The following is an 18,213-nucleotide window of genomic DNA, read 5'->3' as shown; positions in this document are numbered from 1 at the left end:
GTATTTATAGGTGCTAAGAGAATCGAAATAATAAAGACGTAATATCCTATAATAAATATTCAGATATGTTAAATAATGCTAATTGATCTAATTGATGTTAATTATACTCTAATAATTATATTCAATTAATTGATATACATAATATTAAATTGTGTGATACTTAAATATCTAATTAAATTAATTAATTGATATAATTAATCCACCGTAATGAATTGTATTTAATGAGTTAAAAGAAATAAATCAGAAAATATTTTAAAAAGTATGCCACGTCAACTTTATCATTAAGTGCAAAAATTCGATTTTTATATAATAGAATAGATAGATATTTCATTATTCGTTATTTTAACTTATCTATTATATATTTTTTTATATTTACCACTCAATATATTAAAATATAATTTATATCTAGATAGGAATTACATAGATATTTAATTAAAAGAGTATTTAATTTTTTAAAATATAATAACAGTTTTAATTTCTTTTATTTTTCTTTTTACATTTTTTTGTATTTTTTAAATAAAAGACAAGCCTATAGCAAAAATAGAAAGAGATGATAGTATTTATTGAAGAGGAAAAAAACAAATATAATTAAAATTGTACATTCAAAATGTGTTTGAACTTTGAAAAATGAGATGAGACATGAGAATACATAGACACTTGGTTTCAATGAATTTGTTTACACCATTTAACTTAGTGTTCTTTAGCTTTCTATTTTCTTTTCTTCTATTTCATATGAATTTATCAGTGCCAAACATGCATCATATAGAGTATTTTTTAACTCCATCCTAATCTATATATTATCTTTGCTAAACAACATATAAAAGGAAAAAAAGACAGTAAGTAAATTAAAGTTATTATTATTTAAAGAGAAAATGATAGATTAATAATTTCATATTTTAAATTAATTAAAATCTAAATGAAAGATAACGTTAATTTAAAAAAAGTTAAATTAAAATGAACTCAAACATTAATATTTAAATTATAAAAAAATTGATTTTCATATTTTATAAAATATCATACTGGCGATAATCGATAATTATATGATGCTACTTAAAATTAAATAAAGTAACACATATAAAATAAATTAAAAAAAATAAAAAATAACTTAATCTTATATAAAATTTTTTTATAAAATTCTGTACCAAAAAATGAATTTAATTTTAGTATATTAATAATATTATCAATATTATATAAATTATCTTTGTATTTATTTTTTTCTGTGCGTATATAATATTTAATTAATACATTAAGACATATATAATATTTCGTTAATATATATAATATAAAATTATTTACAAATTATTTTGTTGACTATTATAAATGAGAGTGATTTATAAATTATTATTAATTCATATATAATGTATAATTAAATTTAATGAATTCAATTAGAATAAACAACAAATTATTTATTTTATTTTAGACTTTATAAATGAATAAATTAATTAATTAATATAACAAATTACAATTAATGTAATAAAATTAATTAAATAACATATATTATAATAAATTATATTAATATTTAATATTTAATCAAATCAATTAGCTGATATAATTAAGTTATGGTAATAAATTGTATTGAATGAGTTAAAATAATTAAATCAAAAAATATTTTTCAGAATATGTTATATCAACTCTATTATTAAGTGCAGAAATTAAATTTTTATATAACAGAATAGATAAGAAGTTGCATCTTCTTCCCTCGACTTCCTTTAATTTTCTCCAATCTCCAATTCAATTGAACATTCTCTTTGCCAAATTCTTCTGTAACTTATAGATTGCTTAGATCATGAATTTGCACAACGACGTTTTTAGAAAAATAACATTGTCGTTTTGCGCCTCAACAGCGTTGCCATTTTGACGGTGAATTCTAACATCTTCCACAACGGCGTATTACATATTGTCGTATTGATTTCAAGGTATAACACCACGTTCTCTCTAATATTAAAAAAAAAATCATATTTTTACGCTATACAAAATCGTTTGGATAACAATAATAAAGTTTACCCTATAGCCTATTTATTTACTCCCATCAATTATTAACTACCAAAGGACATGGAAGGTAAGGTGGTGAAATGAACGAGGACAAAGCAGACACTAGAGATGTCATGTGTCACATGTGAAGGGTGCAGTGGAGCTGTAGAGAGGGATCCAAAAGTCAAAAAGAATGGAATAGGGATATGATGGACGTTTGACTTACTTATCAAGTAACCTAAATTTAAATTTAAAATTTTTTATTTTTAGGTACCACATAATTGTCGTATATAAAATTGACACGAAATTCACGTTTATCAAAAAATATTTGTAACGTATGATTTATGAAAAGTAGTATAATATTTATTTACCATCAAATTTTCTACTGATTAACAACGTGCAAATTATGAGTAAAAATATATGTATTTCACAATTAATAACATTAGGAGTACTGAACAATTATTCAATTACTAGTAGTTCAGACTCCAGTGCTGAGTAGTGCTTACGATCACAATCACAATCACATGTGGTGGCCGTGTGAGAGTAAAAAAGCATAATTAAGAGAAGAACTGAAGAAGTTAAAAGGTACCAAATCTTTCCTTCTTTTTCTTCCCCTAGAGGAGTAGTGACGGAATCATGGGCACCGTGACGACTTTATGCGACGATTATGCAATAATAACCAAAGTTGTCATAACTAAATCGGTCAATAAATTAATAGGATTACTGGTTCAATAATTTAGAAATTTAATCAGAATTTAATCGAAATTCAACTAGTTTAATTAAATATATAATAAAATTATAAAAATTTGATATATAATTTTAAATATTTAAATTTTAATAATTTTTAAATTGATAAATTTTAATTTTTTATGATTTTTTATAATAAATTATTCCTAATTTATGATTAAAAATTTACCAAATAACTTTAAATATCAATTTTTATGATTAACAAAAATCAAAATACACTTAAATGATAGACATAATATTCTACGATCAACAATTATTCTAGTTTCATAAAAATTATAAAAGCAAAAACATAACAACAAAATCAAGAAAATCAACTACAAGAATTAACAACTAAATACAAAAAAATCAGCATAAATAATGCAGTGAAACACACTGCATTATAGCACCATTAAAAACTCAAAAAAAAAATCAACAACTAGAATCAACAACTCAAATTAGAAAAATCAGCATAAACAATTCAGAATCAATTATACCATAAACAATTCAAAATAAAAAAATTTTAGCACAATGCAATGAAGCATACATTATAGCACCATCAACAATTTAGAATAAAAAAATCAGCCACCAGAATCAAAAACCCAAAATCAGCATAAACAATTCAGAATCAAAATTATGACACAAACAACTCAGAATAAAAAAAATTCTAGTTGTTACGTAGATAACCTGAGATAAGTGGATTGGGTTTGAAAGATTGGTCCAAACGTTAGTGGAAGATAGTCTCCGACTTGGCTTACGTCTGAGACCCACCGTCCAAGTTGTGTATATGAAAGAATAGGGGTAATACCTGCAAAAACACTCCGATGCCTAAGTTAGCAAAGGGAGTAAGCAGATTTAGAGTATTAGAACTTAGTTTTACCTGAATGTGTCAGTGTATTTATAATAGTGATCCAATAACCACCGTTGGAGTAGTTCCACTTCTGAAGGTGGATAACCGTCCATTTATCTTAGGGTTGTTGAGATATTACTTCTGGAAGTGGATAAGAGATTTTATGAGGCAGTTATTTATTTGAATAAGTATTATTTGTCAGCTCATGTCGAGCCCGACCTCTTTAAGGAGGGGCCTATGTCGTGCTTGACCTCTTGTCGATGAGGTCGGTAAGTGGTGAAGGCCAATATTTGGGTTAGGTCTTTTTGGCTTACTTGAGCCTGGACCATAGTGTTGGGTCAGGGTATGAACAGTAGTGAAGCACTGTACCATATCACCAACAACATACAGCGAAAAAAAAACCATGAAAAAATTAACTCAACAAAAAATATTTGACAGAATCATTCAACAACTCATAACTTAGACATTCAGTAAACCACTAAACCCAATATTATTAACAAAACTACAAAAGTATCAAAATTTGAAAATTAGCAATTTAATATTATTAACAACAGTACAAATTAAAAAACAAGCAAAAATAATTCCAAGTAACAATACTAACCGGCAGCGAGAGAAAGAAAGGGGAGTGACTACAACGACAAAGAAGTGGGAACTGCCAGCAAAGACAGAGAGAAAGAGCTCGAACAGGGAAGGCGACGACGGCGACAGAACTTCCACACAATAGCAAATAGATTCCTACAACGCGACACAACTTCCTAGAACGACGACAAAGTTTCCACACGCGACGCAGCTTCCTACGACGATGACAGAGTTTTTACACGTGACACCTGTCTTCGGAGGAAAAGAGTTCGACGATGACTACGAAGAGGGACAGTGGCTGCGGAGCGGGGCTACGGGGCTGCAGGACTGCGTTTTGGGACTAGGATTCTCCAAATGAATTTTCAATTTTCAGATAGAAAAAGAGGAGTGGGACTGCCAAGCTGCGTTTGGGGGATTAGGACTCTTCTGTTTTTTTTTTTCAAGGTTAAACGATGCCATTTTGAGGGGGTCGATACCAAACCAAAAACCCTTAAATAAACCAATTGGTTTCGACAATTCATTAGTTAATTGTCTTTTGACTGATTCTTTAACCAATTTTTTACAAGAGGATTTATTCAGTTAACCGAACCAACTAGGAGATTGATTTTTGACTAATTCAATTGAACCAATCCATCTGGTTCGATTTTCAGAACTTTGTTAATCACCCTTCTCTTCTGTGTTGTTTCTTCGCTGAAGTTGCTTACCTCTGTAAGAAACTATAATCAGGGAACAACTACTTGTTGCAGTTTCCACACTGCGAATTTTTGTTTGTTTGTTAATTGTTATTAACAAATACGATAAAAGGTGGAAGAGAATAATGGTTAAAACATATAATTCCATGCTTTAATAAGATGCCACCTAAATCGCTAAGCTATAGATCAAGTGCATGAAGTCTGACGGTTGTTTAGTGAGTAACTGGTATTTTTTTTTTTCACCGATTTTTCATCTCTGTAATCTTAGTAATTCACCCATTTAAATAGTTCATGTTAAAATCCTTATTCATCTTCTCTTCAATTTGAGCAGGCAAGTGGATGAACCAAATTCAGCTAATATTGTTGACTATTTCACAATTATAAGGGAAAAGAAAGTATAAAATGAAGGTTAAGTTTGAATTATATATTATTATTAATGCATGTTTTTGTTATAGTTAAATACTCTTAATAATATAACAATTGATAATTGAATTATTTTATAAAGATTTTATACCAATAATTTACAAGAGAATGAAAATCCACAAAAAGAAATAATATCATAAATTGTAAATCAACTATGTAGCTGCACATGTTTTTAATCCTTTCTTGGGGTCAACAATACCCGCCAAATTAGACATCGGCCCACGTACGTCATGCATTTAAAAACAAATAATTGAATCGTGACACTTCTTAATTTTTTCAATATAATGAGATAAGTTTCATAAAAATTGATGTAATTTCGTTATTTATATAGATGTAATTTAGGGAATTACGATTCATACTTTGAGATTAATCATGAAGATCAAGTATGAACAATGGAGGTAATCACCGAAAAAAAGAAGTAAAAAAAAAAAAAAGAGTGGCTGGGTTCCTTCCAAACCCCTTGTTGAATATATCTTGTAATTGGCAAATCAAGTTAGCGCGTGCATTGGAGCAACCCTGTTAGAGAGCACATCATAGTGATACAATACATTGTATATGGAGCTAATCCATATAATCATAGATGCCAACTATGCACGTTTTAATTTAATTTAATGACATTATTACCTACTACTGTTAACTCTCCTAAATTAATGATAAAAACAGTACATATTTTAATAAAATATTTCACCTACTATTCATTTATTTGCTACGAGACGCACGGTCGCACACTAGTGTATTGTACAATGTGAGGAAGAGTTATATATATACATTCATAGCTTGTTAGTAGTCGTTGTCTGTATTTTGTTTTTGGATTCACCCCCCAAAAAAGTGCCAGCACAGCAGACGAGTTTTTTCCTTTGTCCTCAACAATCCGTTAAGAGTATTATAGAAAAGAAGAAGAAGGAGATGATGAATGAAGCCACTGATCCACCTCGTCGTGTTCTTCTCATATCTGCCGGTGCCAGCCACTCTGTTGCACTTCTTAGTAAGCACACCATCATCACTTCATTTTTCTTCTTCTTCAATTCGTATTTTGTCTCTCTTTTATGTTATGCTGCATTGCAAGCGTTCATTATGAACATGTTTCAAATATACAAATGTAGCAGCTCTTTATATTAAAGCATTCATATTGGATTTATTGATTTATATTCTTTGAATTTGTTGCAGAATGAGGTGTTAGTTGTTTGATTTTGTTAACAGGTGGAAATGTTGTATGCTCATGGGGGCGGGGAGAGGATGGACAGTTAGGTCATGGTGACACAGATGATCGTCTCTTACCGACAAAAGTGAGTGCCTTGGAGGGTCAAGACATAGTATCCATTACCTGTGGAGCTGATCACACTGTAGCACATTCTGTTTCAGGAAAGGGCGTATATAGCTGGGGATGGTACATTATTTATTCCTCATCTTTAACTCTAACCAATTCTTTACTTGTGTCTTTTTTCCCACAAATTGAACCCCGGTTTATGTGCAGGGGTGACTTTGGAAGGTTGGGTCATGGCGATCACAGCGACTTGCTGATTCCTCATCCAATTACAGCATTACATGGTCTCAAGGTAAAGCAAATTGCCTGTGGGGACAGTCATTGTTTAGCACTCACCACCAAAGGTGAGGTCCTCAGGTTTGTTCTTCTTCCCCAAATTTTATTATGATGGTATTGTGTTGACTATTGAGTGTGTATAGAAGAAAAAATATGCAATCAAAATAATAATTTTCAAAGTTGAGCTAGTTCTGAATTTCTAACATGTCATTATTTTGTGAACTTGAAGTTGGGGACGTAATCAAAATGGTCAACTTGGACTTGGGACAGCAAATGACTCTCTTGTGCCACAAAAAGTCCAAGAATTTCAGGTAATGTTTACAATTTTCAAAGTTGAAGCTTGTTTCTAAGAAAAAAAAACCTATAGGAAACTAAGATTTAGAGTTAAGGGTTTATGAGTTAGAGTCTAGAATTAAAGATAAACACAACAATTTTAAAAAAGTTGGTTAACGTTGGCCGAAAAAAGTTGGTTGGCATTACTAAAAAAAATGATTCCATGGATCACTTGGACGCATGATAACCATGTTGCAGGGAGTAGCTATCAAAATGGTTGCTGCTGGAGCTGAACACAGTGCAGCAATTACTGAAGATGGGGTTTTGTATGGATGGGGTTGGGGCAGATATGGAAACTTAGGACTGGGAGACCGCAATGACCGCTCAATACCTGAGAGAGTCACTGTTGATGTAACATGCTATTAATTATTTACATACTTAAGCATCATTTATAGGTGTTAAGTAGTTGTGATGTACAATAGTATATGCAAGTGTGGGTGTTTTGCAGGGTGAGAAGATGATAATGGTTGCTTGTGGTTGGAGGCACACAATATGTGTGTCATGTAGTGGTGCAGTGTACACTACTGGATGGAGCAAATATGGGCAGCTAGGACATGGAGATTTTGAGGACTGTCTTGTGCCTTGCAGGATTCAAGCCTTGAACAAAATGTTCATTTCTCAAGTATCTGGTGGTTGGAGGCATACTATGGCACTCACCTCTAATGGGTTGCTTTTTGGTTGGGGTTGGAACAAGGTTACTACTTTATTTCTTTCTGCCTTTCTAAATTCTCTACTATTCATATTGAGCATTGTAATAACCTACCTGTTTGTTTGTGAATACTAGTTTGGACAGGTTGGAGTTGGTCACAACTTTGATTGTTGCTGTCCAATGCAAGTGAAGTTTCCCCAGGAGCAGAAAGTAAGTGAGGTTGCATGTGGTTGGAGGCACACAATCGCTGTTACTCAATCTGGAAATTTATATTCTTGGGGAAGAGGTGCAAATGGACAGCTTGGCCATGGGGAAACCATTGACCGGTATTGTAATTCCATGCCTTGCTGCACATCATTAAGATCATAATATATAATAATGCGATCCATTCATCATGTCTAGGAATTGCCCCATGATAATTGAGGCCTTGAGCTTTGACGGATCTTTTGGACAAAACATGGAATCCTCCTCAAACGAGTATCCGTCATCAGGGAAAGGACCCTTTCCGCTATCAGAGAAATATGCAGTTGTTCCAGATGAAAATGTAAGTGTGTATAATACTAGTTTGAGTAAAGTGGATGTGTGAGTAAACGTGTTTTTTTTATGATTGGCAGGGGAGGAAAAAGGCTATTAATTCAGGCATGGAAGAGAGGGTTGAAGTTGAAGTTGAAGCTAACGTCCCTCAATATACTCATCTCAGTACCTAAATGAATATGGATGGATCGAGTAACATTGAAAATGTGTGTGAATTTTAATTGTTCACTTATGCTGTCTAACTTTCTCTACCTCCTTAGTCACTATATATATTTGATAATGTGAAGAACTCATATAACAACAGGGCATGCATGCGCCAGGCTCCTTTTATTGTTTTTTTTTTTTCTTAAACCCGTTGCAATGGATAAATGGGCCAAGTTAATTAATTACTTTAAAGGTAAATATGAGAAGCCTTGAGTGAAATCTCATCCTCATGGCCCATATAACAAATGTGAACAAAATTTTCACGTTGGGGCCTTGGCCAATTTAGACGGACCTTTCTGCATTCTACATCGACTCCTTTGTACCCAAGACCAAAAATGAAAAGGCTATGAGGTTTTTAGGCTCACACTTTGAAAAAAAAAAAACGCTCTAGGCTAATCTTTCATCAATCTCCATATATTTCCACCAAAAGCTCTTTCTCCCAGACCATTTATTTTCTCAAAAGAAAAGAGATCGTTGGATTACTAAAAAAAATATCACAGCTATCATAATTTCATAATTAAACTATTTTATTTTTGACAAAACATATTCTCTTTGATACAAACCCAAACCCAAATCCAAATCAACAAGACCCAGCTGAAGAGGAACTAATTGAAGATGAAAAAGAAGAGAGTCATGGGCCAGAGATGTTGGGTCCTAGAAGAAAGAAACGTCCAAATTGGCACCAAGATTATGTGATGTAACAAATTGCTTCTAGAATGCCTACGTGGCAAAGTTAGTTACGTTTTAAGTATGAGAATGATTGATATAGGAAAAAAGTAGCATCAGGAGAGAGAGAATTATCATTTTGGCCATTAGAGACTTGGCTCTGGAGTATAACCCTCACTCGAAGTAGGGAAACGTTTGTGTTCGTACTCCTTTTCATTCATGCTATTCACTAGTAATACAACATTAATTCAGTATACTTTCTTTCCATTATACAAATTCATTACAAATCCTATTACACAATTCCTATTACACATTTTCTAATCTACCATTGGTGCTTTCATTGAGAGATGGTGGATACCGATGAACTCCGACGATCCCAAGCAGAAATTGCAGCTTTACAGCGGGGTCAAATTGAGATCAACAGCAAGGTCTCTGACACTAATGATCGCTTGCATTCCATGGAAGAATTCCTGAAAGAAATCAAAGGAATGTTAGCTGATTCCAAGAAGAAAAAGAAAATAATTAGAGAAGAGGACTCTGATTCTGACGTTGAGAACAACAACAAGCAACAGCATCATCATTCTAATCACTTCCACTCTGGAAATAGAGGTATGCGTGTTGAACTACCTATTTTTGATGGTGAAAGGGTTGAGGAGTGGGTTTTCAAGGTGCAAGAATATTTTGAATGGTTTAGTGTGTCTGAGGAGATGAGAATCAGGATGCTTTCTTTCCATTTAACTGGTCCTACCTATTCCTGGTATCGTTGGTTAGTAAAAAATGATATTCAACATACTTGTGACTCATTCTTGAATGCATTGTTAATTCGTTTTGGCTAGAATTATTTCTATGACCCAAAGGCAGCTCTTAAGGAGCTAAAACAAACCGATTCTGTGGCAGAATATCACACCCAGTTTGAGGAATTATCAACCCAAGTGACTGGGTTGAGTGAGGATTGGTTGGTATCTTTGTTTATTGCTGGCTTGCAGGAGTATCTCAAATACGAGTTGATGATAGCTAAACCTCTAGAGTATGATACTGCAGTAGCCTTAGCCAAATTGCATGAACAAAAGCATAATGCGAACCCTACACACTCAATTAAAAGCCTGAAACCATACACAAATTCTAACAGTCGAAACACCACCACATACTTCAGCACCCCAACTCCACCAACTAACCGAATCCCAACAACAAAACACACACCTAATCCTACAACAACCTTAGCAGCATCCAACCCAACCACAACCCAAACACAACCTAAGCACATCCCAAACACCCCTTACAAACACTTATCAGCAGAGGAGGTTAAGTTAAAGAGGTCTAAAGGATTATGCTATTATTGTGAGGATAAATGGTCACCTTCCCATCGCTGCAAAACCACACTGCATCTGTTAATTGGAGAGGATGCAATGCAGGAACTGTTGAGGGAACCACCAGCAGAGGAGGTAATTACTGAAGGACCAGAACAACCGGTAATTATTGAACCGGTGCAACCTGAGATCAGCTTCAACGCTATGGTAGGGCAGTACCAGCCCACTACCTTCAGGTTGAAGGGAACATATAATGGCCAGCCCCTGATGGTGCTAATTGATGGGGGCAGTACCCATAATTTTGTTAAAACCAGTGTGGCTCAGAGACTTGCAATTCCTATGCGTGATGTGACTCCTTTACAAGTACTAGTGGGAAATGGAGATAGTATTAGCTGTCAGGCACAGTGTGAGGAAATTGCCTTGATTCTCCAAGGCTACAAGTTTAACATTAGCACGTATGTGTTGGACTTGCAAGGTGCAGATTTGGTTCTAGGTGTCCAATGGCTTATGGGTCTTGGTTATGTCACTACTCATTATGGGTTGTTGACTATGGAGTTTGTAGTGCATGATTTGAAGGTGAAGTTACAAGGGGAAAGGCTATTGCAATCAGAAGGGCTCATTAATAGAATGCTGCAGAAATTGGTGACAAATGAGGTCATTACTACATTCTATCACCTGAGAATGTTTGAGGGAGAGACCAACAGCAAACCAACAGCCCCTGTAGATATTCAGCAGCTTTTGGAAGAATTCCAACAGGTTTTTGAGGAACCTACACGGCTCCCTCCCACTAGGATGTGGCACAGGTATTCATTAATTTAGTAGTACGGTTACATGGCTTTCCTGTTACTATTGTTTCGGATCGAGATCCGATTTTTTTAAGTCGGTTTTGGAAGAGTTTGTTTGAATTAAGTGGGACTAAGTTACTTTATAGTTCTGCATATCACCCTCAGAGTGATGGCCAAACAGTGGTTAATCGAACACTTGAGCAGTACCTACGCGTATTCACACACACCTATCCGAAACAGTGGACCTCCTATTTAACATGGGCAGAATTCTGTTACAATGGCTCCTACCATTCTACTATTAACATGACTCCACATGAAGCCTTATTTGGATTTCCCATGAATGTACTCCCTGGGTACTCCTCAGGTACTACTAGTGTTATAGAGGTGGATGAGATGTTAAAGGTGAGGGAAGTTCTGAATAAGGAACTGACTTATTTTATTCAAAGGGCTCAAAATAAAATGAAGAAGCAAGCTGATTCACATAGAAGGGACATGGAATTTAACATTGGGGATTGGGTTTTACTCAAGATTAAACCATATAGGCAACGCTCCCTATCCTTGGAGCCACATAATAAACTGCGGAAGAGATATTATGGTCCCTACAAAATCATTCAGAAGGTAGGGAAGGTGGCTTACCGGTTGGAGTTGCCGGAGTCGTGTGCCCTTCATCCGGTCTTCCATGTGTCAGTGCTGAAACCCTTCCACGGTCCTCCGCCAGTGTCAGAGCCATCTGCAGCTGAATTACCGTCTTCCCTGCAACCACGCCCAGCCGCCATCATAGCAACTCGTGTTGTCTCCACTCCGACAGGACCTCGAACTGAACTCCTTGTTGATTGGGAAGGAGTTCCTCGCCATGAGACCACATGGGTAGATATGATTGAACTTAGCAGGGAGTTTCCACATGTGGACCTTGAGGACAAGGTCATAGTGGAGAGGGGGATAATTGATGCAAACCCAAACCCAAATCCAAATCAACAAGGCCCAGCTGAAGAGGAACTAATTGAAGATGAAAAAGAAGAGAGTCATGGGCCAGAGATGTTGGGTCCTAGAAGAAAGAAACGCCCAAATTGGCACCAAGATTATGTGATGTAACAAATTGCTTCTAGAATGCCTACGTGGCAAAGTTAGTTACGTTTTAAGTATGAGAATGATTGATATAGGGAAAAAGTAGCATCAGGAGAGAGAGAATTATCATTTTGGCCATTAGAGACTTGGCTCTGGAGTATAACCCTCACTCGAAGCAGGGAAACGTTTGTGTTCGTACTCCTTTTCATTCATGCTATTCACTAGTAATACAACATTAATTCAGTATACTTTCTTTCCATTATACAAATTCATTACAAATCCTATTACACAATTCCTATTACACATTTTCTAATCTACCACTCTTCATATATATGTGGATAAGGAAATAAATTTTAATATAATAAATATTTTCACAGACAATTTTGCACACAAACTTTACTTAATAGACATTAGACATTAGTATTTTGAGGTGAAAGAAGAGTGTGACAAAACCAAAGTGAATGTGAATATCGTGATAAAGTTAATTTTAAATTGATTGGTTACAATATCACGATTCACGAGTGACAGACCCAGGTAATTTTATCAGGGGAGACAAAAATGTGCAAAGTAAAATTTAGCTACGGATATATATATATATATATATATAGTATTTTACATATTAAAAATTAATTTATCCTATATTTAAATTTTATTAAAAAATTTATTGTTGGTTAATGGTGTGTATAGCTTGACCCAACTCAAATATTTTAGGAGTTAATTTGGCATGATTTTATTGGGTTTAGGGTCGGGTAAGGGTCTTAAAAATAGACCCGGTCATTATTTTGGGTCGGGTCCAGATCAAGACGAACCCGACTTCACTCGACCCATGTAGTTTTAAAGTAATGTGTATTAAATTATTGCCATTTAAAGTATTTATTTATATATTAGGATATTCTGTACTTATTATATATAAGAAGGACGATGCATGTGTACTCAGTCCATATATATAATATTGTTGAGTTAAGAAATTAACTAACATAATTGTAATTGATGATAACAAACATTAGATTATTGGGTTAATTACCCAATTAGTTTTTTATTATTCTAGTTGAGTGATGCAGGCCAAAAATCAATATACAACAGCAGCCCAATTAAATGAAAATAAAACAAGGCTGGTGGGCTACAAATCAATAGAAGCCCAAAGAAAACAAAGCAAGGAACAAACGGGCTGAACTTGAGATGATAACCAACCTAAGCCCGATCTCATCTCTCAAGCTAATCTCTCCAATTTGCTTTCACCAAAAGCAATGTTCACCTTTTTTCTCTTGGTCAGAAATTAGAGAAGTGAGAGAGAGCTTAGTTCCTAAGCTATTCACCGAAAAAGAAAGAAAGATAAGGTTAAGAAAGAAAGGTTGAAGATTAATCGCCCACATCAAACTGTATCAAGAGAAGTCAGAAGTTAAAGGTGATTTATTTTCTTCTACATGCATCTCATTTTCTTCTCTTCATCTTTAACTCTCTGCCACCCCAAATTGGGATACATAGGAAAGATGATCTCTGTTCAACATTGTTGTGAATCTATGGTCAAATATGTGTTTGGGTTTACCATTGAAAATATTTATTTCTGCTTTTCTGTGGCTTTCGGTCAACAAAAAGTGTCAGAACCAAAGTTCCTATTTTGAGAATTAACTAGAAAAAGTGAGATGGTGAGTTGGTGAAACACACAACTCGAAGATTGACCTAGGAGAGAGCAACTCAGCAACATGCAAGGAGATACAAAAGAAGATTTTTCATGATTCTGAAGCTAAGGAGAGATAACCAGTGTTTTGAGATTTATGTTCTGAGAAGAGTTCTCTGAAAAAGTTCATCAAATTGGACAGTGCCTCCTAGTCAAATGGGCATTCCGCCAGAATGAAGAACTAAATCAGAGGTAAGCAAATCTGGTTCATCACATAGCAAAGAGGCTGTTGAAGCGTCAATCTCCTTCATGGTTTACAGATTGTAATTTTCTTTTTAATGTTTATCTTTCTGTAATTTCTTGAGGTAAAAGGCTGAATGAGAGAGTCATTGAAAGAGTCTAAGAGTGGAAAGAGGCAGAGAGATACACTTGAGTGAAAAGCCTAGAGTGATTTCAGATTTTTTTTAGGTTGAGTCTGTATCTTATATCTTGTACCAGTGAGGTACCCATTTCTTAGTTAGGTTAGCATTAAGAGTGAAGAGTTAGGTATTAGCATAACTAAATCAAGTTAGGTTAGAACTTGAGAGTGAAAGAATTGTATCAATCCTGTGGAATTGGTGTATGTAATACTTTAATTATAGTGGAAATTTTGCCACTGTTGTGGTGGAGACTGCATGTAGGTTGCATTGCACAAGGCAACTGAACCAGGATATATGATGGTGTCAGCTTCTCTCTTCCCTACTCTGTTCTATTTTCTGATATTCATGAGACAAAAATAAATTGTCTCATAAATTTTTCGCTATTGAGTTCAAACAGATTCAGATTGAAAGTTTGTTTTAAAAGGGTTATTTCATTAAAATAAAAGAAGGTCATAGATTCAACCCTCCCTTCTCTAAGCCTTCTACAACCTTCAATTGGTATCTAGAGCCAAGGTCTCAAGATTCAAGCTTCACCGCTTGGAGCAAAGGTCCAATGGCGAACAACTTGGGCACAAGCACAGTTGCCTATACTTTAACTGAAGGCCAGTTAAACAACAGGCCACCCTTCTTCAACGGAAAGAACTATGCCTATTGGAAGGAGAGGATGAGGATCTTTATTCAATCCATTGATTACAACATATGGAAGATTGTTGTGAGCGGCCCCAAGATTCTAACAAAAATAAGTGTTGATGGAGTGGTGACTCCAAAAGAAGAAGTCGAATGGAATGATGATGACAAGAAGAAAATGGAGCTGAATGCTAAAGCCATTAACCTTCTTCACTGTGCTATCAGCTTTGAAGAGTACCGAAAAGTGTCTAGGTGCAAAACAGCCAAAGAAATTTGGAAAAAATTCCAGGTTACACATGAAGGCACTAAACAAGTCAAAAAAACGAGGATTGATATGTTGCGAAAAGAGTATGAGATGTTTAATATGAAGGATGGAGAAAGCATTAATGAAGTGTTTGAGATATTCTCAATCATAATCAATAACCTTGATGCTATTGGAACAACCTACTCAAAACAAACCCTAATGAGAAAACTCCTTAGAAGCCTCACAAAAGAATGGGAAACCACTGCCACTGTCCTAGCCGAGAGCAATAACCTAAGCCCCATAACCTATGATGAGCTGAAAGGAAAACTCCTTGCCTATGAAGTCACACACACAAACCCAGACTCAAAGAAAAAGGGAATAACCCTAAAGTCAAAAATAGAATCAAAAGAGAGTGAGTTTAGTGATGACATTTCAGATGATAAACTTATATTTTTTGTTAGGAGACTTAGAAGGATAATGAAGAACAAAGGCAAAGACAAGGGTTCAAGCTCAAAGGATTACAAGAAGGACTTGAGTAAGGTGACTTGTCATCATTGCAAGGAGGCTAGATATTTTAAGTTCAACTGTCCAAAGCTCAAGAAGAAGGACAAAGGGAAGAAAGAAAAGAAGAGAGTGCTCATGGCATCTTGGGAGGAACTTGAGAATGACTCGAATGAGAAAGAAGATTCTGAAGGTGAAGATAAGATCTGCTTCATGGCTGGTAATGATCATCTTGATGAGATTTGCCTAGCATCTAGAACAAAAGGGATATGTGGTACTTGGATAGTGGATGCTCAAGGCACATGAATGGAAGGTTAACTTTCTTCATCAAACTAAACAAGTATGATGTAGGTTTTGTGACCTTTGGAGATGATGGAAAAGGTAAAATAATGGCTGTTGGAAAAGTAGGTAACAATCACTCTACTTTCATTGATAATGTCTTTTTGGTAAATGACTTGAGGCACAATCTTTTGAGTATAAGTCAACTGTGTGACTTAGGATATTTAGTGACTTTCAAAAGACTTGAATGCTGTGTTGTAAATGAAAAGACCAATGAAGTGCTTTTTGTTGCTAAGCGTTGTAATAATGTGTATGGACTTACCCTTAATGAACTAAAGCATCAAAATGTAGCTTGTTTTCATTGTAAAGAATCTGAAAAGTGGCTATGGCACAAGAGATTGGGTCATGCAAGTATGTTTCAAATAAACAAACTTGTCAAGAAAGGTTTAGTAAAAGGTCTTCCTTTGATAAAATTTGACAAAGACATCACTTGTGATGCTTGTCAAATGGGAAAGCAAACTAAGAGTTCATTTAAATCAACGGAAGACATCTCTACTAAAAGACCACTTGAGTTGCTACACATTGATTTGTTTGGTCCAACAAGAACTCAAAACTTAGGTGGTAAAAATTATGGTTTAGTAATTGTGGATGACTACTCTAGGTTTGGTTGGGTTTTATTTCTTGCACATAAAAATGAAGTCTTTTCGGCCTTTGAAATATTTAACAAGAAAATTCAAAATGAAAAGGATTTAAAGATCTCTTCTATAAGAAGTGATCATGGAACTAAATTTGAAAACCAATTATTTGAATCCTTTTGTGAGGAATTTGGAATATCTCACAACTTCTCTTGTTCAAGGACACCTCAACAAAATGGTGTTGTGGAAAGAAGAAATAGAAGCATTCAAAAAATGACAAGAGCTATGTTTTGTGAGAGTAATGTTCCAAAATTCCTTTGGGCTGAAGCGGTTAACACAGCTTGCCACATTTTGAATAGAACTATCATAAAGAAATTTTTGAAGAAAACCCCTTATGAACTTTGGGAAGGTTACCCTCCAAACTTGGACTACTTGCATATCTTTGGATGCAAATGCTTTGTTCTTAATAACAAAGATAATTTGAGGAAATTTGATCTAAAGGCGTATGAGTGTTAATTTGTAGGATATTCCACAACTAGTAAAGCATATAGAGTGTATCATCAAGATGCTAGGATAATTGAGGAGTCCATATATGTTACATTTTGTGATACTAACTTGGTTCAAAGTATTTTGGAAGAATGTGATGCAGGAAATCAGGTTCAAAAGGAAGATGAAACAGCACAGAATCAAGAAAATGAAAATTCTGGACAAATTGAACCAGAAATTGCAGCTGCTGAAAATCCAACAAGAGACAATTTCGTTTTGTCTCATGAATCTGAAGGAAATCCTGAAACCAAAAGTTCCTTGAATCCCTTGGTGACTGAATCTGCCTCCAAGTCCACCAGACATCGTGAATGGAGATTCTTGAAGAATTATCCTGAGGAATTTGTCATTGGGAACGTCTATCATGGGGTTAAAACTCGGTCTTCAACTAGAAAGGCAAGTGAAGAAACAAACATTGCTCTTCTCTCTCAAATGGAGCCTCAAAATGTCAAGGAAGCCCTTGATGACCCTTCTTGGGTAAAGGCAATGGAGGATGAGCTTCTTGAGTTTGAGAAGAACCAAGTTTGGACATTGGTTCCAAGGCCGAATGGAAAGAAAGTGACTGGCACCAAGTAGATATTTCGGAACAAGCTAGGAGAGAATGGTAGCATTGCAAGAAACAAAGCAAGGCTAGTGGCACAAGGATATGACTAAGAAGAAGGAATAGACTTTGATGAATCATTTGCCCTGTTGCCCGAATAGAAGCCATACGACTTCTCTTAGCTTATGCTGCTTTTTATGGTTTTAAATTATATCAAATAGATGTGAAATGTGCATTCTTAAATGGTGTGATAGATAGAGAAGTGTATGTGGAGCAGCCACCAGGTTTTGAAAATAAAGAATTTTCTAACCATGTTTTCAAATTATCAAAAGCTCTCTATGGTTTGAGACAAGCTCCTTGAGCTTGGTATGAGAGACTTAGCTCTTTTCTTTTGAAAAATGGTTTTCAAAGAGGCACTACAGACACAACTCTATTTATGAAGAACTCTAATGATTCTTTCATTCTAGTCCAAATATATGTTGATG

At 34.7% G+C, this 18,213-nt stretch overlaps 1 protein-coding gene and 1 long non-coding RNA gene across 2 annotated transcripts; one reads left to right on the top strand and one right to left on the bottom strand.

The window, feature by feature from the left end:
• Window positions 1–1,662: 1,662 nt before the first annotated feature.
• LOC140183844 (uncharacterized) lies at window positions 1,663–4,645 on the bottom strand. The gene is made up of 3 exons (XR_011880205.1): window positions 4,146–4,645; window positions 3,382–3,907; window positions 1,663–2,623 (listed from the first exon to the last, which is right to left on the bottom strand). It is a non-coding gene; the product is annotated as an uncharacterized lncRNA (long non-coding RNA).
• A 1,375-nt stretch (window positions 4,646–6,020) lies between these two features.
• LOC112791086 (ultraviolet-B receptor UVR8) lies at window positions 6,021–8,595 on the top strand. The gene is made up of 9 exons (XM_025833788.3): window positions 6,021–6,223; window positions 6,439–6,625; window positions 6,713–6,859; window positions 7,008–7,089; window positions 7,310–7,462; window positions 7,560–7,805; window positions 7,896–8,086; window positions 8,163–8,304; window positions 8,375–8,595. Exons 1-9 carry the CDS (start codon window positions 6,145–6,147, stop codon window positions 8,465–8,467), a joined length of 1,320 nt encoding a protein of 439 aa, XP_025689573.3. The 5' UTR covers window positions 6,021–6,144; the 3' UTR covers window positions 8,468–8,595.
• The last annotated feature ends 9,618 nt before the right edge of the window (window positions 8,596–18,213 follow it).

This window comes from Arachis hypogaea, chromosome 3 (assembly GCF_003086295.3).
Source record: "Arachis hypogaea cultivar Tifrunner chromosome 3, arahy.Tifrunner.gnm2.J5K5, whole genome shotgun sequence".
In the NCBI taxonomy this organism is placed as follows: domain Eukaryota; kingdom Viridiplantae; phylum Streptophyta; class Magnoliopsida; order Fabales; family Fabaceae; genus Arachis; species Arachis hypogaea.
The sequence above is the reverse complement of the archived record's forward strand: the minus strand, read 5'-3'. Positions and strand labels throughout refer to the sequence as shown.